This window comes from Lipotes vexillifer, unplaced genomic scaffold, assembly GCF_000442215.2.
Source record: "Lipotes vexillifer unplaced genomic scaffold, Lipotes_vexillifer_v1.1 scaffold1158, whole genome shotgun sequence".
Classification (NCBI taxonomy): domain Eukaryota; kingdom Metazoa; phylum Chordata; class Mammalia; order Artiodactyla; family Lipotidae; genus Lipotes; species Lipotes vexillifer.
The window spans coordinates 1,661,074-1,688,849 of NW_006793745.1; the positions used below are offsets into that span (position 1 = coordinate 1,661,074).

Below are 27,776 nucleotides of genomic sequence, written 5' to 3' on the forward strand. Positions count from 1 at the left end.
TATATATATATATATATTCTTTTTCAGCTTCTTTTCCCTTATAGGTTATTACAAAATATTGAATATAGTTTCCTATGCCACACAGTAGGTCCTTGTTGGTTATCTATTTTATATATAGTAGTGTGTACATGTTAATCCCATGCTCCTAAATTATCCCTCCCCCCCTTCCCCTTCAGTAATCATAAGTTTGTTTTCTATGTCTGTGGGTCTATTCATCAATGATTCTTGCCTGCAACAATTACTGTGTTGTTAGCCGAATGGTGATTTCCTATTTCCATCATTCCTTCTGCATTTATTCATTGGAATTCTTTTGTAAGGAAGAGCTTTCTCTTCTTGTTCATTTATTTATTTATGCAATTATTTATATCGATGTGGAGTCATGGATATTTGCTTTATTCTAGGAGTTATAATATATTACTATCATTATTTTGTTACTAAAATTGTCTCTGATTTGGCCATTGGAAGCCCCTTCAATGTGGCCCCTATGTCCTTCAGTAATAGCCTCATCATTTCTGAGCACTTTTTCTAGCACAGCAAAATCTTCCAAGTTCATTTATACTTTCCCTGCTCCAGCCCTAGAATCAGCCATTTCTTCAAGGAGCCCTGAATTTTTTTTCTTCTCATTAGTGAATGGTACTTGGAGACCAAGATCTAGAGGCCAGTATATGCATAGCTACTGGGGTATCATTATTGTTAGTCCCTTCCAGAGGACAAACGTAGGGAATATATGTCTGTATGCACACACACATACATATACACCTACATCTATTTCTATTTCCATATCTAACCATCTATGTGTGGAAAAGCATGAGTTCACACCAATTCCCCTGATTCCAATCCAACAACACAGGGTGCATTCTAACCCTCCCCCTTTCCATTTTTGTTACTCCTCTTTCAACAGTAGAAGACCTGGTTCTCACTATCTATAATATATTTACTTATTTTCTTAATCATGGAATACACTTGAAATATTTTCAGGTTTTGTGATGCCTTTAAGTTTGCGTGATTTTAGTCAAATAATGAAAGGCTGGTACTACACTGTTACTGTTAAAGGTGAGGCAAGACAGCCCAGTGTTTAATTGGGTGGACTCTGGAAGCAAGCAGTCATTTAGTGTTTCCAAATCTCAACTTCCTTATATATAAAACAGAGATAATAACAATATCTAGCTCATAGGATTGGGGTGAGAATAACAGAGATAATGCATGTAAAGTGCTCAGCACATAGGAAATCCTGGAAAAACAGCACACATTTTTATTAGCTATTTATTAGGAAATAGAAGAAATTTTTCTATTGGAATCTAATTGTTTTTATGAAAAGTTGACCCAGAATAGTTAGAGTTAATATGCGTAAAATAAGAAAGAGGTTGGGAGCTTCGAGGCTTGCGCAAAATTTTTTCAGAGTTGTGATGAAACTATTAATTTTCTTCCAGTAGGTGGCAGCACTTGTGCCTTCGCCTTTGAGTGGGTTCCTAATGCGTCTAGCTAATAGTGTCATCATAGCAGATCACCCAAGACTGCTGGAGACAGGAAGCAACTTCAGGATTAATATATTCATACGAGGGCTTCCCTGGTGGCGCAGTGGTTGAGAGTCCGCCTGCCTATGCAGGGGATACGGGTTCGTGCCCCGGTCCGGGAAGATCCCACATGCCACGGAGCGGCTGGGCCCGTGAGCCATGGCCGCTGAGCCTGCGCGTCCGGAGCCTGTGCTCCGCAACTGGAGAGGCCACAACAGTGAGAGGCCCGCGTACCGCAAAAAAAAAAATAAATAAATAAAAATAAATAAATAAAAAAATATATATATATATATATATATATATATATATATATATATATAAAAATAAATAAATAAATAAATATATATATATATATATATATATATATATATATATACTCATACGAACCACAACTTTAAAAAGAAAAGAAAAAGAAAAAAAGCCCACATCTAAGCAAGTCTGGGAAAGGAATTCAAGCAAGTCCGCCCAAACCCTGCTCAGCCCACAGGGCATCTGCTCCCCCTAGGTGGGCACAGCTCAGGTCCCCCAGTCTCACTCAGGGATGATGTTCTGAGACTGGGGGTGGAGAGCAAGCTGGACCAGACTTATTGAAGGTCCCAGCAAGGAGCTGGAGCAGGTTCTCAGGGCCCTGCCCCTTCATACTCTAGGGTCCTCAGAGACTTATAAAGGGACGTGAATCCTCGTGTGCACCCTCACTCCCTCGGCTTACACGTTAGAGTCTCCCTCTGAGGCAAGAAACAGAGACCCAGTCGACATGGTTAAAGAAGAGTTGAAGGAAGAGGATGGGGCCCCACGGGGGAATCCTGTGGCGATCCAACCACAGATCAAGACATTGACTCAGGGGACTTCCCTGGTGGCGCAGTGGTTAAGAATCCTCCTGCCAATGCAGGGCACACGGGTTCCAGCCCTGGTCTGGGAAGATCCTACATGCCTTGGAGTAACAAAGCCCGTGCACCACAACTACTGAGCCCACGCGACACAACTACTGAAGCCCACATGCTCTAGAAACGATGCTCCGCAACGAGAGAAGCCACCGCAGAGAGAAGCCCACGCACCGCAACGAAGAGTAGCCCCTGCTCACCGCAACTAGAGAAAGCCCGCGCACAACAACGAAGACCCAATGCAGCCAAAAATAAATAATTTTTTTTTTTTTAAAAAGACATTGCCTCAGGAAATCAAAGTGGCTACACAGAGTCACTGTCTCCCTTCACCGCCCTAGGGCTACCAGTCCTGCTTACTGGAGTGGCAGGAGAGGGCAAGAGGTGGCCTGGGCTCTAATCCCAGATCTGCCACCTCCTAGGCGTAGGCCTTGACCAAGTTATTTACCCTTTCTGAACTTTCATTTCCCCATCTGGAAATTCCGTACGGCTTGGGAGTTTTCATGAGGACTGTGTGAGGTTATACTACAAAGTACTTAGAACTGAGCTGGGCATAAAGAAAATGCTCAAAAAAACTTAGCTTTTATTTTTATTGCCACAAATATTGTTATTTTATTTTCAAAATGAAAATAAAATGAAGAGAAACCATGAACGGCTTCATTATGCTTTCTGGTCCCCCTGTTTGCAGCCATTAGAGCTGCCCAAGACTGTAGCTTTCAGCAGCCTCCTCCCTCCTGGTGTGTTAGTTCTAATTCTACATCGAGGCCTCTGACTGGCCCAGCGCATCTCTGTGCACCAGGCCATGGGCTAGGCTCCACCCCTATGGACATCTCCTTGGTCCAATCAGATTAGGTCGGTGGGGATGGAGGTCAAAAGGCCACTGAGGGCACCCAGCACCTTGGAAAGACATTCCTTCCAAAAGGTGGACAGCCAGAAATAGACCGGTAAAGTCAACCCACACATGGAACATTTTCCAAAGATGCACATGCTGTTGTGAACAAATTATAAATGTATTTAAAGGTGTCATTGAACATAGTAACTTTCTTAATTATTCATATTATTAATAATAGCATTATATGTATATATTATTATATTAATATATATTAATGATCGTCATTAACTTTCTCAATCAGTATAACTTAAGGTTCAAATTTTACCATGTTGGTCTCCATAAAAATGATTTGAAGGTAAAGTGTCTTCATCCTCAAAAATTTGGGATACAACCCCTCAATACTACATTGGGCTGCTTCAGGTCCACCTTCAAAGTAGCTGACTGAACCTTAAATCTCTGGACCAGCCCGTACTCCTACCTGGTCCCCTCACCTGGGGCTGCACAGAGGCGCTGGGGTCCCACTGGCCTGGGACCCATGCCCCTCCCCACCCTAGGTCTCTGCCCGTTAGCATGCAGCCTGCAGTGCCTGGGTCCTGTGATTTTTAAGAGCACCTATAGGTGCTCCCAGAGCACCATCCCCACTCCCCCCAAAAATCTCCTTGGGTGGGAATGACCTGGGCAGTAGGGGAGGGGCATTCAACAATGATTCTGAGGATACAGTGATTCTCTGGTCCTCAGCAGGACACTAAGGAGGGATTGTAGCATCTAAAACAGAAACATAAGGCAGGCGTGTGGGATGAGTCTTGTGCCTCAGGATAGGAGCCCACCTCCAGGCTCTGGGTTGCAGGGATGGGGCAGCTGCCCAACTGCTGGAACAGGGGCTGAGTCTGCAGCAAGGCAAGTTGATGACTCCAACTTCTCCCTGGGGTACAGCCTGCAGAGAAGAATTATCTCATTAACTATGGACAACTGCAATTCTGATCACCTCATCCTCTGCCTAAAATGTTTCACTGGCTCCCCAGCACCTTCCAGGTAACTCTCCCAACCTCTCAGCACAGCTCACACCATGCTAGGCACACACATGAGTTATCTTAACAGAACAGTCTTGCAAGTTTTTTTGGTCCCATGTCAGATAAGGAAACCAAAGAGGCAAAGTGGCAGCCAAGATCAACTTCATCTGAATGAAACCCATGCCTGTCTGGGCCCCTGGCCTGTGCCCACAGGCAGTACTCTGGAAGCCTGTTGAGTAAACGCCAAGGTTCTCAGCCTGAATATATGGGAAAGCACATCTTACTTTGGGTCAGGCAAGCCCCTAGAACCAGGAATCCACAGTTCCTGATTCCCATCAGAGAAATGTCCTCATATTCTGAGATACCTCAGAGACAGTACTTACCATCATTACAAGCTGGGTTGGATGTTTGACACTGGCCACACAGCATCTCTTCCTTCTTCCTAATAATCACTCTAATTTCCTTTGGGGAATAATCTGACAGCTACTGTGTACAGGAATCCACCCTCCACTTCACAAGCCAAAAGAGTCACCCAAGTCTCCTGGTGCCAGACTTCCCTCTTACCATCTTAGAACAACCAAAGGCAAGCGTCTGATCTAAGCTTGGCCAGTTGAACTTGCTTTCCTAGGAATCTGGCTTTGAAGCAAGAGACAAAAAGACAGAGGAATGGTGGAAGTTCATTCATCCCAGTGACTGCACCTGGGCCAGACTGAAGTGCCATCCCTGCTTCCAAGACCCTCTGAGCTGCCTGGCTCCTGTCCAAGCTCTGTTCTAGGTATTCCCTTCCACCCTGAGGCATCCATGGACATCTAATCACTTCCCTTCTCTTACTTTAGCCTGAGTCAGTTTCTGTTGCTTGCCATCAGTGAATCTGGCTGATACACCAGCTCATGCTAAGGAAGAAAGAATTCCCCATTTCCCTACCACATTTGGGATCCAAAGGCCAAATGTGACCCTTCTACCGCTGGGTAATGAACTTCCTGAGATTCTTAACCAAAAAAGGAAAGAAGTTTATAAAATTTGCTAGCCCTAACCATCCACCATCTGGCAACTTCTGATCAGAACACAGTAAACCTGAGTTCACTTGACAAATTAGGTCACCTGGATGAAAAGGGAAGGGGGTTGGAATTTCAAGTGTTTATTCAACTCACAGGAAAAGCCCAGTGATTACCTACTCTCTATTGCAACATTCCTCAGATTTGCAATGGGAACATAGCAGGGTCAAGCTCACTGCATCATCGGATGGAGGAAATGGTCAACATGGTCAATTTATTTGTTTCCCTGTCCCTAACCATTTCCAGTTGTATGCAGAGCATTCTGGTCCTGCAGTACCTCAGGGACACGTGCCTAGGTTATTTACTATGATGGACATTTATCCCACTTTCTAGACAGGGTGGCTGGGGACAGGCAAGAGTAGGCTTATGCAGTGTAGACTGTGGTGGGCTGTGGGCACGGTACTAGGCAGGAAGCATGAAGTGTGTAGCTTGGTCACAAGGAACTGGCCCTCAGAAATGTCAAATTGTCCACACGCCAGGAGGGGAGCCATCTCTTACTGACAAACTCAGGTTAATGAACTCTCAGATCTTGGAATGGCTAACAGAATGTTTCTTTTTTCTTTTCCTCAGGATGATTCTTCATTCATTTACAGTGGGAAATAGATGGGTCAGGAGGACAGCTGGCTGTACAGCAGATCCGTGCAGGCTCTCTCTGTAGCCACGCCCCATGAGAAGAGCCAAAGTTTATTGTCTTTCTTTTCCGTTTTTTGTTTTGTAAATTTCTGCTGTACAGTAAAGTGACTCAGTTATACACATATATACATTCTTTTTATATTTTTTCCCTTATCGTTTATCCCAGGATATTGAATATAGCTCCCTATTCTATACAGTAGGACCTTGTTGTTTATCCATCCTATATGTAATAGTTTGCATCTACTCACCCCAAACTGCCTGTCCATCTTTCTCCCACCTCACTAAGGAGCCAAATTTTAATCAGAGAATATGGTGCCACTGGCGTCAGAACAAGAGGAACCAGGGACCCATCCCAGGGACTATGAGGCAGACGTCCTCACCCCTGCCCCAGGCCAGGGCAGCTTGGTCAATGACTGGCTTTTTGTGTTTTCTTTATTTTTTCCCCTGTGGATGGCAGCCCTCAAGGGTGTGGAGACACTGACCCCTCTTTGAGGATTTTATAGGAGCCATGGACCCACTATCCAGAAAACCCCACAGAACACACAGTTTTGTGTTCAGTGTGGTGGATCTGAGACAATGCCATGTGTCCAACTCCATGTTGCTTTCCCCTGGGCACACGGGCACATGACGTCCCCCAGCCCTCCCGCGGTTAAGTGGGACAGTGTGATGGAATCCTGGCCCATGAACTGGAGGCAGAAATGAAGGCCACTCCCGGGCCTGACCCCCAACTCTCCCCTCCCTATCTCCCCTTCTTTCTCTCTGTGCCCTGCTGGCCAGATGCAGAGGATCCAGGGGAGGACCCTGAGCCCTGGGGGACAGAAGAGGGGCCTGGGCTCCTGAGTGACTGCGTGGACCAGAGCCTCACCTCCTGAACCAGCCTGCTCTGTGCTGTGAGAAGGAAGCAGGGGCCATGGGAAGCCCCCGTGACAGCAGTTAGACACCCTGACCGACACCGCCAGAGGCAGCCATCCGCAGACCCCGCCCCCTGCAGCTCGGGCTGCCCTGAGTGTGCCCTGTGTGGCTCCTTTGTTTAACACTCACTAAACTACAAGCACCTCCTGTCCCACCTTCTTGGGCGGAATACAAGTCATGGGGTCCCCATCTTTGTCACACGTTTACACGCCACACTCTTGGTCATACCAGCCAGGGCTTGAGGCCAACAGAAACTGCCCGAGTCCTTGAGTGACCTTGAGGGAGTCACTGGGCCATCCTGAGTCCATCGGTGCTGATTCCCGCCCTGCCCGCACCCGTGAGCTTCCGCTGGAGAGGGCACCCCAGCACTCAGCCACGCTGGTGGCCATAAGCCAACGCCCGACTCCCTGCTCTCGCCCCTCGCATCTGCCCCTTGGGGGTGGTGAGCTTGTCCTTGGGTGTGCGCTGCCTCAGCGGGGCCTGACCTGGCAGCTGCAGAGGTTTATTCCTCCTGAACAAGCTGTGCTCCTTGGCCCAGACTCCTGGCCCAGGCACTAAGGCTTTTTTTCTTTGGTTCATGTAAATGCTCTTCTGACTAATGCCAGCCATGTTCTCACAGAACCAGAGGACTTTTCTGGAGGAAAGGATAAGGGGAGGGGGTGCGGGGTAGGTGGCCTTGGACGGTTCCCAGTCTGCCCCTCCGGTGCTTGCCCTGGGTCAAGAGGCAGGCAGGAAGCTCTTAAGAGCAATTGCTCCAGAGCAGAGGAGGGCTGAGAGGCCTGGGGGAGAGACGGGAGCTGGGGGAGTCACCTTGGCTGCCCCGGTCCTGCCTCAGTTTCCCTTCCATAACCCAGAGAGATGGGACCAGATGTGAAGGCTCAAGAGCCCCCTGGTTGGAGGGAGTCCAGGCCCATGGGGGATAGGATGTGGCTGTGCAGGGGTTCCCAGGAGAGCAGGACATCAGGCAGGAGCCAGGGTGGGGTGGGGGCTGGCAGGAGTGTCACTGCTGGGACGAGAGGGGATCAAAGCAAAGCACCTGAAGGGCCCTCCAGGGCAAAGGCAAACACTGAGGTCACGGCTGCTCCCACAGGGCTCTGTTCCCACGCCCCAGCCCCCAGCTATAAGGGCCCCACTCCAGGCAGGGTGTCCAGACTGTGGAGAAGCCATGGCCAAGTCGCACCTGCTGCCGTGGCTGTTCCTGCTGCCTGCGCTCTGTGGGCCAGGCACTGGTGAGTCTCCCCAGCCTCTCCTCACCCTACTCGTCACCCCGGGGCCAGGTGTGGAGGGGGCATCGCGACCTCCTCCACCACTTACTGAGCCCTGGCTCTGTCCCACGCATTATCCTCAGTCTGTACCTTGTCCTAGTTTTAAAGATGAGGGGTTTTTTTTGTTTTGTTTTGTTTTGTTTTGCGGTACGCGGGCCTCTCACTGTTGTGGCCTCTCCCGTTGCGGAGCACAGGCTCCGGACGCGCAGGCTCAGTGGCCATGGCTCACGGGCCCAGCTGCTCCGCGGCATGTGGGATCCTCCCGGACCGGGGCACGAACCCGCGTCCCCTGCATCGGCAGGCGGACTCTCAACCACTGTGCCACCAGGGAAGCCCGATGAAGGAGTTTTGACTCAGAGAAACTCCAGGGCTTGTCCAAGGTCACACAGCTGGCAGGCACTATAGCAGGTAGAACACAGAGCCGTCCGACTCCAGCATGTTTAACAGTCATGCGTCCCAGTAAAATTGGGTTTGGAGGTTGGGTGAGGCCAGGGTGCCAGGTGTGGCTTGGATCCCAAGGTTGCTCTGGCCCCAAACAGCAGCTGTCGGGACCACCTCATCCCCGGCCTGCGCCCAGGGCCCCAAGTTCTGGTGCCAAAGCCTGGAGCAAGCATTGCAGTGCAGAGCCCTAGGGCACTGCCTGCAGGAAGTCTGGGGACATGTGGAAGCTGTGAGTACCACCCAAGGATGTACCGAGACCAAAGGTCTTGGGATAGAGGGTCCTGGGTAGGCTCTGGATGGGATTGGAGCACCTGTAGGGGATGGGAGGGGATGGGATGGGATGGGATGGGATGGGTTGGGGGGGAAAGGATGGGATGGGTTGGGGGGAAGGGATGGGATTGATGGGATGGGTTGGGATGGGATGGGATGGGATGGGATGGGTTGGGGGGGAAAGGATGGGATGGGTTGGGGGGAAGGGATGGGATTGATGGGATGGGTTGGGATGGGATGGGATGGGATGGGATGGGTTGGGGGGGAAAGGATGGGATGGGTTGGGGGGAAGGGATGGGATTGATGGGATGGGTTGGGATGGGATGGGATGGGATGGGATGGGTTGGGGGGGAAAGGATGGGATGGGTTGGGGGGAAGGGATGGGATTGATGGGATGGGAGGGGTTGGGGGAGAAGGGATGGGATGGGTTGGGGGGGGAAGGGATGGGATTGATGGGATGGGATGGGATGGATGGGATGGGATGGGATCGTGGGCAGTTGCCTGTGTCTTGGAGCACCCTATCAGCCTCAGCCACCTGAGCTGGGAGCATGGCCTCCACTCATGTGCCCCAAATTGGGGCCCTCTCCTCAGGTTGACCTGTGCCAAGAATGTGAGGACATCACCCACTTTCTCACCAAGATGGCCAAGGAGGTCATTTCCCAGGTAATGAGGCCCAGACCCTGGACTGAAGCTTGGGGATTAAGAGAAAGGGAAGAGGTTAGCCCCATAAAGGAGCCATCTCCAGCTCTGGGATGATCCCAGGTGCCTCCTGGCCAGGAGAGGGCTCTGGAAGTGAGCTCAGTAGCACAGCCAGAGATGGTCTTTCCTGAGGGGAGCAGCCACGCCTGTGCCCAAGTATGCGGCTCATTAGCACCCTCCCAACTCCAGGACCCTGGGTGAAGGTGACCATTGGGGTGGGCGATGGCCCCATGTCCAGGGGCTCAGGCGGGGCAGACCTCAGAGAGGCCAGGCTGACGGTCCCCTCTCCCGCCTGCCTCCCAGGACACGATACGGGAATTCCTGGAGCACGAGTGCGATGTCTTCCCGCTGAAGCTGCTGGGGCCCCAGTGCCACCGCATGCTGGACACCTACTTCCCACTGGTCATCCACCACTTCCAGAGCCAGATGGTGAGGCCCTCCTGCCTCGCCTCCACCCTGCCTCCTGCACGGCCTTCACGCCCTCCCTGTCCCTGAGCTACCCCGGCACGTGGCAGCCCACCCCCTGCCCACACGGGGTGCAAGAAACTCGGTGCTCCTCGGCCTGTACCCAGGTGACAGCGCCTCCCACTCAGCTGTACACGGTGGGCCTGCACGCGCTCAGGCACCGGCACACACCCTCACACCCTTCGCACAAACACTGGGTCACACACTCACTGCACACAGTCTCACGCGACACCTACGCCGTCTACACGCTCACACGACAAACGCACTCTCACGTACTCACACTCACTCATTCTCACAAACATCCACGCTCACTCTCGTTCACACACATTCCCAGACACGTGCCCCAAAGTCCCCACTTGACCCCCTCTCTGCCTTTGGTCTCCTCTCCCACCCCGACAGAGTCCTAAACCACAGCCCCAAACCGACCTGCTTCCCCCATTCCAGGCCTAAAGGCAGTTACCTGGTGCCTGGGTCCTTGAGCCAGACGGAGGGGAAGTGGGGTCCCCTCCCCCGTCCCAATCACCTTCTCACCCTGCGTCGTGCCCTAGAACCTGAAGGCCATCTGCGAGCACCTGGGCCTGTGCAAATGCAGACATCCAGAGCCAGGGCAGGAGCCAGAGCCATCAGGCCCCCTGCAGGACAAGCTGGTCCTCTCCGTGCTGCCTGGGGCCCTCCAGGGGAGGCCCGGGCCGCAGACACAGGTGAGATGGAGATCCAGAGAGCGAGGGCCATGGCCGAGGCCCTGGATCACTGGGAGGGGCAGCGTTGGGAAGGGGACCAGCAGCTCCAGGCAGGGCCTACAGCACGACCAGGAGGTGGGGACACGGAAGGGGAGGCGAGCCCGGAGGAGCCTTCTGTCCAGCTTGCCTCCAGCGTGCTTCTCTCCCCCAGGATCTCTCCGAGCAGCAGTTCCCCATTCCCATCCCCCTTCCCTCCTGCTGGTTCTGCAGGACTGTGATCAAGCGGATCCAAGCTAAGATTCCCAAGGTGAGGCGTCCAGGGCCACGAGGCCACCCACACCTCCGCTTCCCCCCACCCCTCCTCATACGCCCACCAGGGGCCAGCTGGCTGCATTGTCCCCACCCAAGGGACCCTGGCACTCAGGCTGGGCCTGGTAGGTACCAGGCCTAGAGCCCGTTCAACGACTGTGGGGGATTCCTTGGCGGTCCGGTGGTTAGGACTCGGCACTTTCACTGCCGTGACCCAGGTTCAATCCCTGGTCCGGGAAACTAAGCTCCCTCAAGCCACGGGGGAGAAAAAAACAGAAGTAAAACCACTGTGAGGCCCCGACTGTGTGCCAGGTACTATGCCAGGTGTCAAAGTACAGAAAAGAATCTCAGTCGTCTTTGTAGGAAAGGTTCTTTCATTTTACAAAAGGAGAATTTCCGCAGATGGACACTCCATCCCTGCCTGCCCCAAACCTGGGGTCTTCCAGACCTGTAGTGACCATCACCCAATGGCCCTGCCCTGAAATGGGGCCCAAGTGAGGAGACGCCCCGCCCTGTCGGCCCTTCCAGATGAGGGCGTCCCCACCCTCCTGAGTTTGCCCTGTGGTGGGAGAGATTTCTTTCAGGTAGTGGTTAGTTCAGAGCAGAGAATTAAAAGAGATGAGGGGAGGGACAGTGATGGGGGAAGAGGTTTAGGATGGTCGTCAGGGGGCATCTCTGAGGAGGTGATGGCTAAGCTGAGGCCTGGAGGATGACAAGGACCGACGGGCAAAGGGCCTCGAGCAGAATGAGCTTGGTCAGCTGTGTGGCTGCCTCAGGTGGGCTCCGGGAGAGTGGTCGGCGGGCCCGGGAGAAACACCGGAGCCAAGTGAAGGAACGCTGGGCTTTCTTCTGAACGCAGTTCACAGCTGTGGAAGGGTTTCAGGCAGGGGGAGGCCGTGACTGGATTTACACTTCAGCAAGATCGAGCTCCTGTGGTTTGAAGAATGAATTGGGCGGATGGGAGCGAAAAATGAGAGTGAGGAGATGACTGCAGAAATGCGGGGGTGGAGCTAGGAGGGGGACTGGGGACGTGCCTGGGACGGGGGCTCTGCAGGACTCAGCGATGGACGGGACCTGGGGAGTGGGGACGAGAGAGGAATCGGCAATGACGCTACGGACTTTGGCTTGAGCCATGGGTTCTCTGGAATGGCCCCAGCTGAGATGAGTAGATTTGAGAAGAAACAGGTCTGGGCAGAAAACTCATGAGTTCTCTCCTGGCTGTGCTGAGTTCAAGGCTCCTGTGCAACATGCAAGAGGAGGCGACAAAGAGGCAGCCGGATCCCCCAGCCAGGTCCAGAGACATCAGTCCGAGAGTCGAGGCTACAGACAAGATTTAAATCCAAGGGGACGGTTGGGATCGTACAGAGACGTGGTGTGGACCAGGTCGAGGAGAAGGAAGCCCGGTCCAAGCAAAGGGAAACACCAGAGAAAGAACCTGAGGAGGGACAGCCAGGGAGGTGGGGACACCATGGCATGAGGGTCACAGAGGCTGAGAGAAGAAAGCATTTCAGCAAGGAGGGAGCAGTCATCGGGCCCCAGAGCTGCTGAGGGATTGACAACACATGTCCAGGGGGATGCTGGTGACCTTGAGAGCTGTTTTGGAGGAGTTACGGGGACCAAAGTGTAGCACTGAGTATTGACAACTCTTTCATGACGTTTTTTCTGGGAAGGGGAGGGGAGATGGGTGAGGCTCTTTTATTAAAATTTTTATTTATTTGGCTGCTCTGGGTCTTAGTTGAGGCTCGCGGGATCTTCGTTGCCGCACACAGGATCTTCGTTGCGGTATGCAGGAAATTTAGTTGTGGCATACGAACTCTTAGTTGCAGCATGTGGGATCTAGTTCCCTGACCAGAGATGGAACTCAGGCCCCCTGCATTGGGAGCACGGAGCCTTAGCCACTGGGCCACCAGGGAAGTCCCGAGGTGAGGCTTTTTAATGAGAGAAGCTATTTTAGCTTGTTCACATGCTAAGAGACCAATGCGCAGGAGGGAATAGCAATGAGGCAGGACAGAGAGGGGGATGCAGAGGTGAAGAAAGTGTGCAGGTGGGGGCAGCGTGGACCCAATGCACAAGGAGATGGGCCAGCTTTTGACAGAGCAGGGGTACCTCGTCATAGCAGGAGGGGAGGCCGAGTGTGGGATCTGATGCAAGCAAATGGGTACATTTGGTGAGATGTGCCATTTGGAATGTGTCACATCCCAGAGAAGTAGACGTCCCTCTGCCCTACTCCTTCCTCGGCCTTTCTGGCGCTAGGGGACAGCGGAGCGTTGTTGCAAGCAGGAGCAGGGCCCACGCCAGCCTGCCGCATGTAGGATCTTTTATTTTTAATTGAAGTGTAGTTGATGTACAGTATTAGACGTTACAGGTGTACAATATAGTGATTCACAAAACTTTGAAAAGTTATATGCCATTTATAGTTATTATAAAATATTGGCTATATTCCCTGAGATGTGCAATACGTCCTTGTAGCTTATTTCATGCATGCAAGTTCTTGGCTGAATGAATAAGGGTGTGGAGGGATGAGCGTGCCTGCCGCATCTCTCCTTGCCCCTCAGCTGCGAGGTTGTGTTCGGAATCAAGGGTGAGGTGGGGAAACTCCTGGCTTCCCCCAGGGACTCCTGAAACCGCAGGCTCTGGAGCACAGACAGGAGCGGGGAAGAACAGCACGCCCGGGTCAGGAGGGAGAAGACCCAGGTCTGGTTCTGCCACTGCCCCAGGCTGCCATGTGGCCTTGGCAATGCCCACCTCTCTGGGCAACTCTGGAATTTCAGCAATTCTAGACTCTTTGAAGTCAAAGGTGGGTCCATGGCCTGATTCTTGCACCAGCTCAGTGATTCTGGGCAAGTCCCCTGGAGTCTGTAATGCTCAGGGTCCTTATCTGTAAACAGCATAATAATTCTCCAAGGGAACAAGGTAAGGTCTACAAAGTACCCAGCTAGTGCTGGGCACTGACTAGGTCTTTCAAGAGAAGGTCCGACCCTGCCCTCTCTCGGCCCCCGCCCCAGGGTACGTTGGCCACGACTGTGGCCCAAGTGTGCCACATGGTACCCCTGGTGGTGGGCGGCATCTGCCAGTTCCTGTCCGAGCGCTATGTTGGCAACCTAATAAACACACTGCTGGACCGCGTGCTGCCCCAGCTGGTCTGCAGCCTCATCCTCCAGTGCTCCAGCGAGGACGGAGCTGGCCCAGGTGAGCCTGCAGTCCCAGCCCCTGCCCATCGCCCACTCTCAGCCCTCCCCACCCTGCACGACCCTCTCCCTCCCAGGTGCCCCTGCACTGCGCCAGTGAGGACAGGAACTGAATACTCTGCAGGGCATCCTTGACTGTTTTTTCTCTCTAGCCCTCACCGCTCTGGGGTCCCTGCCAGGAGAATGGCTACCGCAAGACACTGAGTGCCAGCTCTGCGTGTGTGTGACCACCCAGGCAGGGAAGAGCAGCGAGCAGGCCATGCCACAGGCAATGCGCCAGGCCTGCCTGGGCTCCTGGCTGGATAGGCAAAAGGTGAGGGACAGGCACATCAGGGGCTGCCGGTGGTGGAGGGTTGAGCCCAGGAAAGGCTTCCCAGCCAGAGATATGCTGAGATACTTGCCCCGCTCTTAAGGAGCTCAGACAGGCAGACGGGACGTGGGTCAAACAGTGGTGGCGCTGTAACTTACAGCAAAACCCACTAAGGTCAGGAGCTGTCTCTGGACAAAGGGCGTGGGCTCTGGAGGACCAGCAGGCCTCCCTCATGGACCAGCAGGGAGGCCTGGTCATCTACCAGGAGATGAGTAATGCCAGGGCTGGCTGGAGCCCGAGAGGGCCTGGCCGTCTCTCCAGGGTCCCAGTCCTGTCCCAGAGCCAACTGTTCAGTCTTACAGCAGGAGCTGCTCAGTGGCGACTGAGGGCTGGACCTACACAAGGTCGGGGGGAGCCCTGGAGTGATCCATCTAAGTGGGGAGGCCTGGACAGCCAGGCAGGAGAGCCCTGCCCTGGGCCTGGGCCCACCCCACCCTGTGTCTGTCTCCTTCCTCAGTGTGAGCAGTTCGTGGAGCAGCACGCACCCCAGCTGCAGACCCTAGTGTCCGGGGGCTGGGATGCCCACACCGCCTGCCAGGTACACCCACCCTTCCCAGCTGATCCCGGGACTTTCCTCAGCTCCCAGGACCCCCACCCTCTCCGGTCCACGGTCCTCAAGGGCCCCATTCCCCCGGGTGCGGGGCAGCCCCAGGAGCACAAGCCCCCAACTGGGACATGCCCTCTCATGTTTTACGATAGAAAAGGCAGTCTCAGAGAAGTCGAGAGAAAGCCACAAAAGAATGAAAAAGAGGCGTATGGGAAAGGAGAGGGCAGCTTTAAGGAGCGTGGTTTGATGTGCATTCTGGGACAGGGGGTGTTCACTGAGCAGTGCGTGCTTGATGGGAGGGTACCAAGTGAGAGTCTTGAGGCAAGCATCCCACTACCTCCAGCTCTAAACCCAGAAGGCCCGTGGCTCAGGGAGTGGCCCAAGGAGTCCATGAGGTCACATCCAGAGCTCCCACCAGGTGGCAGGTGGAGTGAGAGCCGCCCCTTCCAGGAGGAGATTCCCTAACATCCTCAGAGCTGGGAATGGGGCGGCGGGGGGCGGGTGGGCGTTGCAAGGCCTCAGGCCCTAATGCTGTCCCTGTGGCAGGCCGTGGGGATGTGCATGACCCCATTCAGTCCTCTCCAGTGTGTCCACAGACCCCACTTCTGATGAGAAGTCAACGCCACGCCAGGTGAGTCCAGGCCCCCAGCTGACGGGAGTGTGGGCAGGTCCTCCTCCCATCAGGAGGGGAGCCCCTCTGTCCCCAAGCAGGAAAGCACAGCCACTGATTCTGCCTGCTCCATCCTCCCCTTCACAGGCGAAACTCGAGGCTCCGAGGGGCCCTGGCAGCACCTTCACCAGAAGGACCTCTCTCAAACCTGCTCACCCCTCTGCCCAGAATCCCTGTGGCGCTCAGTGCCAGGCGCAGCTCCCAGCTCCCTCGCCCTGGCCCAGCCCTCAGGGGAGCTTCCATTCCTGCCTGAGGCTTCCCCCTAACAGCTCACCCTCTGCACTCTTCAGTCTTGGATGTGTTTAGACCAAGGCCAGCCTTTCCTGAAACTCAGGGGAAATCAGACTTTGCTGCCCGAAGATGACACCCCCTCAGAGGCCAGGAACTCCGCCCTCACCTGTCTCCCCACTCCTGAGACATATCCCTCTCTCCCTCCCTGTCATTCGGTCAGAGGTCGCACCTTAGGACGGAGGGGTGGGTCAGATGCAGCCTCTGTTGCCAGGTGCCTCCGGGCAGGGAAATGCCCCTGAGAGCAAAACCTGGTCAACTTTACAATTCTCCCCAGAGCAAGACCCCAACACAAAGGTCATTTATTCATTTCTTCACTCATTTTTTAAAAAATGCAGTGAGTGCCTGTGGCCAGGCCACATTCTAGGGGCAAGGGCCAGAGCTGTGAATAAAGGAGTGAGCCCGCTGCCCTCCTGCAGCTCACACCCCGGGGCCAGCCTCTTCCATCTGCAGGTCAGGGGGAAGCCCGGCCTGCTCCCCAAATCCGCAGCCTGGTCTGTTCTATCTCTAACCACAGCCTGAAACCAGAGCCACTTCCGTCCACTCTGGGTGTGAGGCACAGCCAAGGCTGCACCTTCTGGAGGGGGTCTGCAGAGGGGGTTTCCAGGCCGGGGCCACCTTCACACACTACCTGAGCCCGCCTCACTCTCACAGCGTAGAGATCTCCCCAGGGCTGGGCCGAGGGGATGTCGTTGTGGGCCCCCAGCGCTTCTCCAAGTCCTGGCTGCAAGAGGACAGCAGGGGGAAAGCTGGGCCCTGCCTCACTCCGATCTCCATGTGCACAAGATCCTAGCTTTTCTAATTATTCTGCTAACACTTTCACAAAATTCAAGATTCAGAAGAATAAAAAATGGGAACATAAAGTACCAGAAAAGATAGACATGTGAAATCCTTAAACTTTCTTTAAACATCAGGAAATCCCTGGCGTGGTCAAAGGTGAGCACAGCAGTGCTCAAGCCTGGTGGAAGGTGATTGGGCATTTTCAATATTTGAACGTTTTCCTGCTTAAGAGCTGTTGTTGCTTTTTGTAAGGTTGAACTCCCAATTTTTGTTTGAAATGCCAGGGTGACTCGATTCCTGCTGTGATTTATCTCCTCAAAGCTCACTTGAGGCTGGTCACTCTGGGGATCAGTTCCCATGTAATGCAGCAACCATAGGGATGTTAACAAAGTGCCATCTCCTTGTCCTAAAAGAAAAGACACTGCCCTTTAAGATGCTGCAGAAGCTGCAGCCTTACCCTGAAGGTAGCTGCGGTGGTGGGGGGGGGGGGGGGGGGGGGGGGGGGGGGGGGGGGGGGGGGGGGGGGGGGGGGGGGGGGGGGGGGGGGGGGGGGGGGGGGGGGGGGGGGGGGGGGGGGGGGGGGGGGGGGGCCTGCCCCACCCTCCTTCATGATGGAGAAATACATGCCTATGTCACCTCTCCCTCCTGTAACTGCTTCCAGGCTGGCCCCCACCTTTACCCTCCCCCCTCCCAAAGAGCCCACCCACTGTGATGAAGTGAGGTTGTTAGGGTACCCCAAACCCAAAATATACAAAAAAAAAACCCACCAAATTAATTAACCTTTAGCATTAAAGACCTAAATGCCTGGAAGTGTCCCTTCACTTAATAAAAAAACTTTTATGATGTTTCCTATTATAAAAGAAATACATGTTTATTGTAGAAAATTCAGAAATTGCAGACCAAAAAACAGTTGAAATTACCCACAACCCTACCAATCCCAGGAGAGAGCTATAGTGGATGTAGACTTTGACCCTGAACTACAGACTTTTTCAATCCATTTGCCCACCCTTTGGCTCCACCCTGAATGGCTCCACCATTCAAGCACCAGGAAGAGGTTGTTTTTTTTTTTGCGGTACACGGGCCTCTCACTGTTGTGGCCTCTCCCGTTGCGGAGCACAGGCTCCGGACGCGCAGGCTCAGCGGCCATGGCTCACAGGCCCAGCCGCTCCGCGGCATGTGGGATCTTCCCGGACCGGGGCACGAACCTGTGTCCCCTGCATCGGCAGGCAGACTCTCAACCACTGCGCCACCAGGGAAGCCCAGGAAGAGCTTTTTATACAGCCTGCGCTTGGGGTAGGGAAGATTGACACAAACCCTTGGCCTCTGAATTTGAACTTTTAAGTAAATCTTTTTGTAAATCTATAGCAGACTATTGTCTTGAAAGCCATTATTTCAATTACAAGACTAAGGTCCCTGAGAGAAAAGAGTGTTTTAAATTTTGCAAAAAAGCTTGGTTGGGAAGATGAAAGGACGGGAGGCATTAACGGTTTATCCCAAAAGCAAGCGTGGGAATGAGCTCCTCATAATGGAAGAGGAGGCTTCACTCAGAAGGTCAGGAGTCAACCATCTATGGGAGGAGAGAAGTGGCTACAGCTGAGACTCAGGGTGGGGGGCCCTGAGACATTCCCAGCACCCTGCACCCCAGAGGAAGGTAGGAAGGAAAAGCCCCAAGAGGGGTTAGTGTCCCATAGCAGTAGAGGGGCTCTTTCTTCAGGTGCCAGGGTACAGCCTGAGGAGGACACTCAGGGAGGGGCCTGGGCAGACAGGCCTGGTGGCTGCCTCAGGGGGAGCCCACCCACATGATGCAGGACAGCAAGCACACCTCACAGCCCAGAGGCCATCAGGATGGGCTCTGGACAAGATGGTGGGCCCACAAGAGCCCATGGTTGGCGACAAAGCTGTGACAGTTTTTCACGGACCTTGAGAGGATGAGAATTCAGACATGTGTAGCCAACACAAGACGGTGAAGATCAGGTAAGATGAGTGACGCTTGGGTGGAGACCTGGAGTGCCCAGGACAGCACAGTCACCAACAGCTCTCCTCACAACAGGGTAATGTGTAGATCAATCCCAGGGGTAAGGGAAGGAGGGTTCAGTGGTTAGTTGCCCAAGATGGGCTGGCTGTGCATTAAACAAGAAGGGACTGAGCTTTTTTCAAATGGAAATATTAAGTATGGGGGGGCTTATGAGCCAAAATGAGTTCAGTTATAGACAAATACAATTATATTTATGTCCCGCAATTAATGGCTGAAGTTTTAAATCCACTACACAATCAATATAACATTTATAACGTATATAACATTATACCAAACTTTCCTCTGCACATGTACAAAAATAGATATAACAGATTTACAAAAATGGGAACACCCTATACATGCTGTTTTGTAAACTGCTTTGTTCATTTAAACTAATCTTTCCTATAAAATAGATAAACAAGAACCTACTGTATAACACAGGGAACTATACTCAATACCTTGTAATAACCTATAGTGGAAAAGAAACTGAAAAAGAATACTTTTTATATATATAAATAACTATATATATTTATATATGTATATAACTGAATCACTTTGCTGTACACCTGAAACCAACACAACATTGTAAATCAACTATACATCAATCAATCAAGGAAAGTAAAAAATTTTTTTAAATTTTGTTTAACTTTTCCATGTCAATAAATATAGATACCTATCATCACTGCTAATTGCTGCATGCTTTTTTTCTTGATAAAAACTCTTTACTTTTTTTTTTAATATTGACTGATGGATTGATTGATTTTGGCTGCACTGGGTCCTAGTTGCAGCACGCAGGATCTTCGTTGCAGCATGTGGGGTCTTTTAGTTGCAGCATGCAGACTCCTAGTTGCATCATGTGAGCTCTTAGTTGCAGCATGCGTGTGAGATCTAGTTCCCCGACCAGGGATCAAACCCAGGCCCCCTGCATTGGGAGCATGGAGTCTTACCCACTGACAACCAGGGAAGTCCCAAAACTCTTTACTTTTTAAAACAACTATTATCAACAATGTTGTGAAGAATAAAAATCCTGGCAGTAACATTTTTGCTTACTAGTCTGATTATTTCCTTAGAATCAATTCTAAGACATGGAATTTTGGGGACAAAAACCATGTACATCTTTACTTCTAACATAGTCTGTATTATCAAACTGGCCCTTTACCAGCCGTACCAATTTCTATCTCAATAGTAAAGAAGTGCCTCTTTTTCACTCTCTCCAACCCTGGATATTAGCAATCTTTCAAATCTTTGCTGAACTATAAAATGACCTCCGGTTATTCTAATTTGCATTTCTTTGGTTACTAAGTAAACTTTTTTTAACATGTTTATTGGCCATTTATATTTCATCTTTCGTGAAATGCCTATTTGGGTTTTTTGCCTGATTTTCTGCTGGGGTGTTCTTTTTATTGTCTTGCCAGTAAAAATATATCAGGTATATTTATTTATTTACTGTCCTATATGGTGCAGATTTTCCCCTAGCATAAGTCTCTCAAATTTAGGATATGTTTTCCACATATCTATCTTTTCCTTTGTGACATCCAGCTAAGAAAGCATAAATTTCACTTCTTTCCCATCTGTGATTCAGACTGGCCAGAGCCTGAGGTCTCCAAAGAGGAAGCATACGCTGGAATCACAGCTATAAAGACACGTGGGCCAGGCCCCCAGCTCAGACAGCAGTGGTGGAAGCCACCCACATGTCACCCACAAAGGACCTCAAGCTACACACACAGGACATGACAGTCAGCTTGAGCAGTGGTCCCCAACCTTTCAGGCAACTGCATCTATCGTCAACACCTCGGGAGGGTGTAAGGAGACAAAATCGTCTCTGCAAAAGAAGGATACAGAGAACACAGACTCAGCAGTATGCCATTTGCTTAACGAACATTATTAGTCACTCCTAAGTGTCAAGCATTTCCCTAGGGCTGGGCACAAAAGAAAGAGTTGCTGTCTGCCCTTTTGGAACTTAGAATCTAGTTGAGAAGATGGACATTAATCAGAGAGTCACAGAAAAAAATGGCATACTTCAGGTGGGATAAGTGCCATCAATTAGACCAATGCATGGTACTGACTGAGCAGATACGAGAGTCAGAGAGGTGACAGAAGAGCAAGTTAAAAAAAAAAGAGCAGCCCGAGAAAAGGAAGTGGATGGTACAAAGACCTGGTGCCTGGTGGCATATGTGGGCAACAGAATAAAAGCCAGTGAATCAGGATCAGGAGAAACATCCCGAGAGCTGAGACTAGAGAGGCTAACTTCAGGCTTTATTCTTAGAGCCAATGAAGGGTCTTAAGTGGGAGATCAGGGTGTGGGGGAGAAATGATTTGGTTAGACTTGTGCCTTAAAAGATTACTCTGGCTGGGACTTTGTTGGTGGTCCAGGGGTTAAGACTCTGCCCTCCCGCCTCCCATCCGGAAGCTTGCACAAGCCTCTTAGATAGCCTCATCCACCAGCAAGAGCTACAGTTCTGCAGCCTGTGGAAGGAAAACCACATTCACAGAAAGATAGACAAGATGAAAAGGCAGAGGACTTTGTACCAGATGAAGGAACAAGATAAAACCTGAGAAAAACAACTAAATGAAGTGGAGATAGGCAACCTTCCAGAAAAAAATTCAAAATAATGATAGTGAAGATGATCCAGGACCTCGGAAAAAGAATACAGGCAAAGATAGAGAAGATGCAAGAAATATTTAACAAAGACCTAGAAGAATTAAAGAACAAACACCTAGAAGAATTAAAGAACAAACAAACAGAGATGAACAATACAATAACTGAAATGAAAAATACACTAGAAGGAATCAATAGCAGAATAACTGAGGCAGAAGAACGGATAAGTGACCTGGAAGACAGAATGGTGGAATTCACTGCTGTGGAACAGAATAAAGAAAAAAGAATGAAAAGAAATGAAGACAGCCTAAGAGACCTCTGGGACAACATTAAACGCAACAACATTTGCATTATAGGGGTCCCAGAAGGAGAAGAGAGAAAGGACCTGAGAAAATATTTGAAGAGATTATAACTGAAAACTTCCCTAACATGGGAAAGGAAATAGCCATCCAAGTCCAGGAAGCGCAGAGAGCCCAAGGCAGGATAAACCAAAGAAGAGACACGCCGAGACACACAGTAATCAAATTGACAAAAATTAAAGACAAAGGGCTTCCCTGGTGGCACAGTGGTTGAGAGTCTGCCTGCCGATGCAGGGGACACGGGTTTGTGCCCCGGTCCGGGAAGATCCCACATGCCGCGGAGCAGCTAGACCCGTGAGCCATGGCCGCTGAGCCTGTGCATCCAGAGCCTGTGCTCCGCAACGGGAGAGACCACAACAGTGAGAGGCCCACGTACCACAAAAAAAAAAAAAATTAAAAACAGAAAAATTATTGAAAGCAGCAAGGGAAAAATGACAAATAACATACAAGGGAACTCCCATAAGGTTAACAGCTGATTTCTCAGCAGAAACTCTACAAGCCAGAGGGAGCGGCACGATATATTTAAATTGATGAAAGGGAAGAACCTACAACCAAGATTACTCTACCCGGGAAGGATCTCATTCAGATTCGATGGAGAAATCAAAAGCTTTACAGACAAGCAAAAGCTAAGAGAATTCAGCACCACCAAACCAGCACTACAACAAATGCTAAAGGAACTTATCTAAGTGGGAAACACAAGAGAAGAAAAGGACCTACAAAAACAAACCCATAACAATTAAGAAAATGGTCATAGGAACATACATATCGATAATTACCTTAAACGTGAATGGATTAAATGCTCCAACCAAAAGACACAGGCTGGCTGAACGGATACAAAAACAAGACCCATATATATGCTGTCTACAAGAGACCCACTTCAGACCTAGGGACACATACAGACTGAAAGTGAGGGGATGGAAAAAGATATTCCATGCAAATGGAAATCAAAAGAAAGCTGGAGTTGCAATACTCATAGCAGATAAAATAAACTTTAAATAATGTTATAAGAGACAAGGAAGGATAGTAGATAATGATCAAGGGATCAATCCAAGAAGATATAACAATTATAAATATATATGCACCCAACATAGGAGCACCTCAATACATAAGGCAACTGCTAACAGCTATAAAAGAGGAAATTGACAGTAACACAATAATAGTGGGGGAACTTAAGAGCTCACTTACACCAATGGACAGATCATCCAGACAGAAAATTAATAAGGAAACACAAGCTTTAAATGACACAGTAGACCAGATAGATTTAATTGATATTTATAGGACATTCCATCCAAAAACAGCAGATTACACTTTCTTCTCAAGTGCACATTGAACATTCTCCAGGATAGGTCACATCTTGGGTCACAAATCAAGGCTCAGTAAACTGAAGAAAATTGAAATCATATCAAGCATCTTTTCCGACCACAACACTATGAGATTAGAAATCAATTACAGGGAAAAAAATGTAGAAAACACAAACACATTGAGCCTAAACAATACGTTACTAAATAACCAAGAGATCTCTGAAGAAATCAAAAAATACCTAGAGACAAACTACAATGAAAACATGACGATCCAAAACCTATGGGATGCAGCAAAAGCAGGTCTAAGAGGGAAGTTTATAGCAATACAAGCCTACCTCAACAAATAAGAAAAATCTCAAATAAACGATCTAACCTTACACCTAAATGAACTAGAGAAAGAAGAACAAAAAAAAAAAAACCAAGGTTAGTAGAAGGAAAGAAATCATAAAGACCAGAGCAGAAATAAATGAAATGGAAACAAAGAAAACATAGCAAAGATCAATAAATACTAAAAGCTGGTTCTTTGAGAAGATAAACAAAATTGATAAACCTTTAGCCAGACTCATCAAGACAAAGAGGGAGAGGACTCAAATCAATAAAATTAGAAATGAAAAAGGAGAAGTTACAACAGACACAACAGAAATACAAAGCATAAGACACTACTACAAGCAACTCTATGCCAATAAAATGGACAACCTGGAAGAAACGGACAAATTCTCAGAAAGGTATAACCTTCCAAGACTGAAAGGAAAGAAATAGAAAATATGAACAGACCAATCACAGAGTAATGAAATTGAAACTGTGATTAAAAATCTTCCAACAGGGCTTCCCTGGTGGCACACTGGTTGAGAGTCCGCCTGCCAGTGCAGGGGACACAGGTTCGAGCCCTGGTCTGGGAAGATCCCACATGCCGTGGAGCAACTAGGCCTGTGAGCCACAACTGCTGAGCCAGCGCATCTGGAGCTTGTGCTCCACAAAAAGAGAGCCCGCAACAGTGAGAGGCCTGCGCACTGCGATGAAGAGTGGCCCCCACTCGCTGCAACTACAGAAAGCCCACACACAGAAACGAAAACCCAACACAGCCATAAATAAATAAATAAATAAATAATAAATAATAAATAATAAATAAATAAATAAATAAATAAATAATTTTTTTAAATCACCTATAATTAAAAACAAAAAAATCTTCCAACAAACGAAAATCCAGGACCAGATGGCTTCACAGGTGAATTCTATCAAACATTTAGAGAAGCGCTAACACCCGTCCTTCTCAAACTCTTCCAAAAAATTGCAGAGGACGGAACATTCCCAAACTCATTCTATGAGGCCACCATCACCCTGATACCCAAACCAGACAAATATACTACAAAATAAGAAAATTACAGACCAATATCACTGATGAATATACATACAAAAATTTTCAACAAAATGCTAGCAAACAGAATCCAACAGCACATTAAAAGGATCATACACCATGATCAAGTGGTGTTTACCCCAGGGATGCAAGGATTCTTCCATATACGCAAATCAATCAGTGTGATTAACCATATTAACAAATTGAAGAAGAAAAACCCTATGATCATCTCAATAGATGCAGAAAAAACTTTGGACAAAATTTAACAACGATTTATGATAAAAACCCTGCAGAAAGTAGGCATAGAGGGAAACTACCTCAACATAATAAAGGCCATATATGACAAACCCACAGCAAACATCATTCTCAATGGTGAAAAACTGAAAGCATTTCCTCTAAGATCAGGAGCAAGACAAGGATGTCCACTCTCACCACTATTATTCAACATAGTTTTGGAAGTCCTAGCCACGGCAATCAGAGAAGAAAAAGAAATAAAAGGAATACAAATTGCAAAAGAAGAAGTAAAACTGTCACTGTTTGCAGATGACATGATACTATACATAGAGAATCCTAAAGATGCCACCAGAAAACTACTAGAGCTAATCAATGAATCTGGTAAAGTTGCAGGATACAAAATTAATGTACAGAAATCTCTTGCATTCCTATACACTAATGATGAGAAATCTGAAAGAGAAATTAAGGAAACATTCCCATTTACCATTGCAACAAAAAGAATAAAATACCTAGGAATAAACCTACCTAGGGAGACAAAAGACCTGTATGCAGAAAACTATAAGACACTGATGAAAGAAATTAAAGATAATACCAACAGATGGAGAGATATACCATGTTCTAGGATTGGAAGGCTCGCTATTGTGAAAATGACTATGCTACCCAAAGCAATCTACAGATGCATTGCAATCCCTATCAAATTACCACTGGCATTTTTTACGGAACTAGAACAAAAAATCTTAAAATTTGTATGGAGACACAAAAGACCCCAAATAGCCAAAGCAGTCTTGAGGGAGAAAAACAGAGCTGGAGGAATCAGACTCCCTGACTTCAGGCTATACTATAAAGCTACAGTAATCAAGATAATATGGTACTGGCACAAAAACAGAAATATAGATCAATGGAACAGGATAGAAAGCCCAGAGATAAACCCATGCACCTATGGTCAACTAATCTATGACAAAGGAGGCAAGGATATACAATGGAGAAAAGACAGTCTCTTCAATAAGTGGTGCTGGGAAAACTGGACAGCTACATGTAAAAGAATGAAATTAGAACACTCCCTAACACCATACACAAAAATAAACTCAAAATGGATTAGAGACCTAAATGTAAGACCGGACACTATAAAACTCTTAGAGGAAAACATAGGAAGAACACTCTTTGACATAAATCACAGCAAGATCTTTTTTGATCCACCTCCTAGAGTAATGGAAATAAAAACAAAAATAAACAAATGGGACCTAATGAAACTTAAAGCTTTTGCAAAGCAAAGGAAACTACAAACAAGATGAAAAGACAACCCTCAGAATGGGAGAAAATATTTGCAAATGAATCAACAGACAAAGGATTAATCTCCAAAATATATAAACAGCTCATGCAGCTCAATATTAAAAAAACAAACAACCCAATCCAAAAATGGGCAGAAGTCCTAAATAGACATTTCTCTAAAGAAGACATACAGATGGCCAAGAAGCACATGAAAAGCTGCTCAACATCACTAATTATTAGAGAAATGCAAATCAAAACTATACTGAGGTATCCCCCCACACCAGTTAGAGTGGGCATCATCAGAAAATCTACAAACAAATGCTGGAAAGTGTGTGGAGAAAAGGGAACCCTCTTGCACTGTTGGTGGGAATGTAAATTGATACAGCCACTATGGAGAACAGTATGGAGGTTCCTTAAAAAAACTAAAAATAGAATTACCATATGACCCAGGAATCCCACTACTGGGCATATACCCAGAGAAAACCATAATTCAAAAAGACACATGCACCCCAGTGTTCGTTACAACACTATTTACAATAGCCAGGTCATGGAAGCAACCTAAATGCCCATCAACAAACGAATGGATAAGGAAGACGTGGTACATATGTACAATGGAATAGTACTCAACCATAAAAAGGGACGAAATTGGGTCATTCGTAGAGACGTGAATGGATCTAGAGACTGTCATACAGAGTGAAGAAAGTCAGAAAGAGAAAAACAAATATCATATATTGATGAATATATGTGGAACGTAGAAGAATGGTACAGATGAACCGGTTTGCAGGGCAGAAATAGACACAGATGTAGAGAACAAACGTATGGACACCAAGCGGGGAAAGTGGTGGGGGGAGTGGTGGTGGTGTGATGAATTGTGAGATTGGTATTGACATGTATACACTGATGTGTATAAAATTGATGACTAATAAGGACCTGCTGTATAAAAAAATAAATAAAATAAAATTCAAAAACAAGACTCTGCCCTCCCAATGCAGGGGGCCCACGTTCAAGCCCTGGTCAGGGAACTAGATCCTGCATGCAGCAACTAAAAGACCCCGCACATCACAACAAAGATCCCGCACGCAGCAACGAAGATCCCACGTGCTGCAACTAAGACCCGGCGCAGCCAAATAAATAAATATTAAAAAAAAAAAGAAGGGCTTCCCCGGTGGGGCAGTGGTTGAGAGTCCGCCTGCCAATGCAGGGGACACGGGTTCGTGCCCTGGCCTGGGAAGATCCCACATGCCGCGGAGCAGCTGGGCCCGTGAGCCATGGCCGCTGAGCCTGCACGTCCGGAGCCTGTGCTCCGCAACGGGAGAGGCCACAACAGTGAGAGGCCCGCGTACAGCAAAAAAAAAGATTACTCTGGCTAAAGTGTGAATGAATTGGGGGGAGGGAACAAGGGAATGTGGGGATAAACTGTCAGTAGTGTAGACTAGAATGACAGTGGCAGAGGGCCTGTGCAGAAGTCACATGGATCTTGGAGAGTGACTTCAGACAATCATAAACTTAGCTGCTGACTCCTATGGAAGCTGTTGTCCCAGTCGTAGCATCTTTACTGATACAGCACAGCCTCTGGCACTTTGTATGCCTCGTTCTCCACGCCAATTTATAAAGGTCACCAGAAGTCTTTTGCTTTTACCTGGCAGGGCCAACAGTATACCTTCACATTTTTGCATGAAGACAATGTCAATTCTTCCACTCTCTACTGTCACAGTCCAAAGCTGTCTTGATCATCTTGACATTCCACAAAACATAAGAGTAGTCCTCTATACTGATGACATTTGATATCATCAATGTCCAATAAGCAGGAAGTACCAAGTATTTTAAATGTCTCATTAAG

At 48.9% G+C, this 27,776-nt stretch overlaps 1 protein-coding gene across 1 annotated transcript; it reads left to right on the forward strand.

The window, feature by feature from the left end:
- Nucleotides 1-7,999: 7,999 nt before the first annotated feature.
- On the forward strand, nt 8,000-15,677 carry SFTPB (surfactant protein B). Its single transcript, XM_007466747.1, has 10 exons — nt 8,000-8,063; nt 8,639-8,769; nt 9,402-9,473; nt 9,813-9,938; nt 10,523-10,675; nt 10,866-10,961; nt 13,969-14,152; nt 14,304-14,464; nt 14,979-15,059; nt 15,615-15,677. The coding sequence occupies exons 1-10, from the start codon at nt 8,000-8,002 to the stop codon at nt 15,675-15,677; spliced, it is 1,131 nt and encodes a 376-aa protein (XP_007466809.1).
- Nucleotides 15,678-27,776: the final 12,099 nt, after the last annotated feature.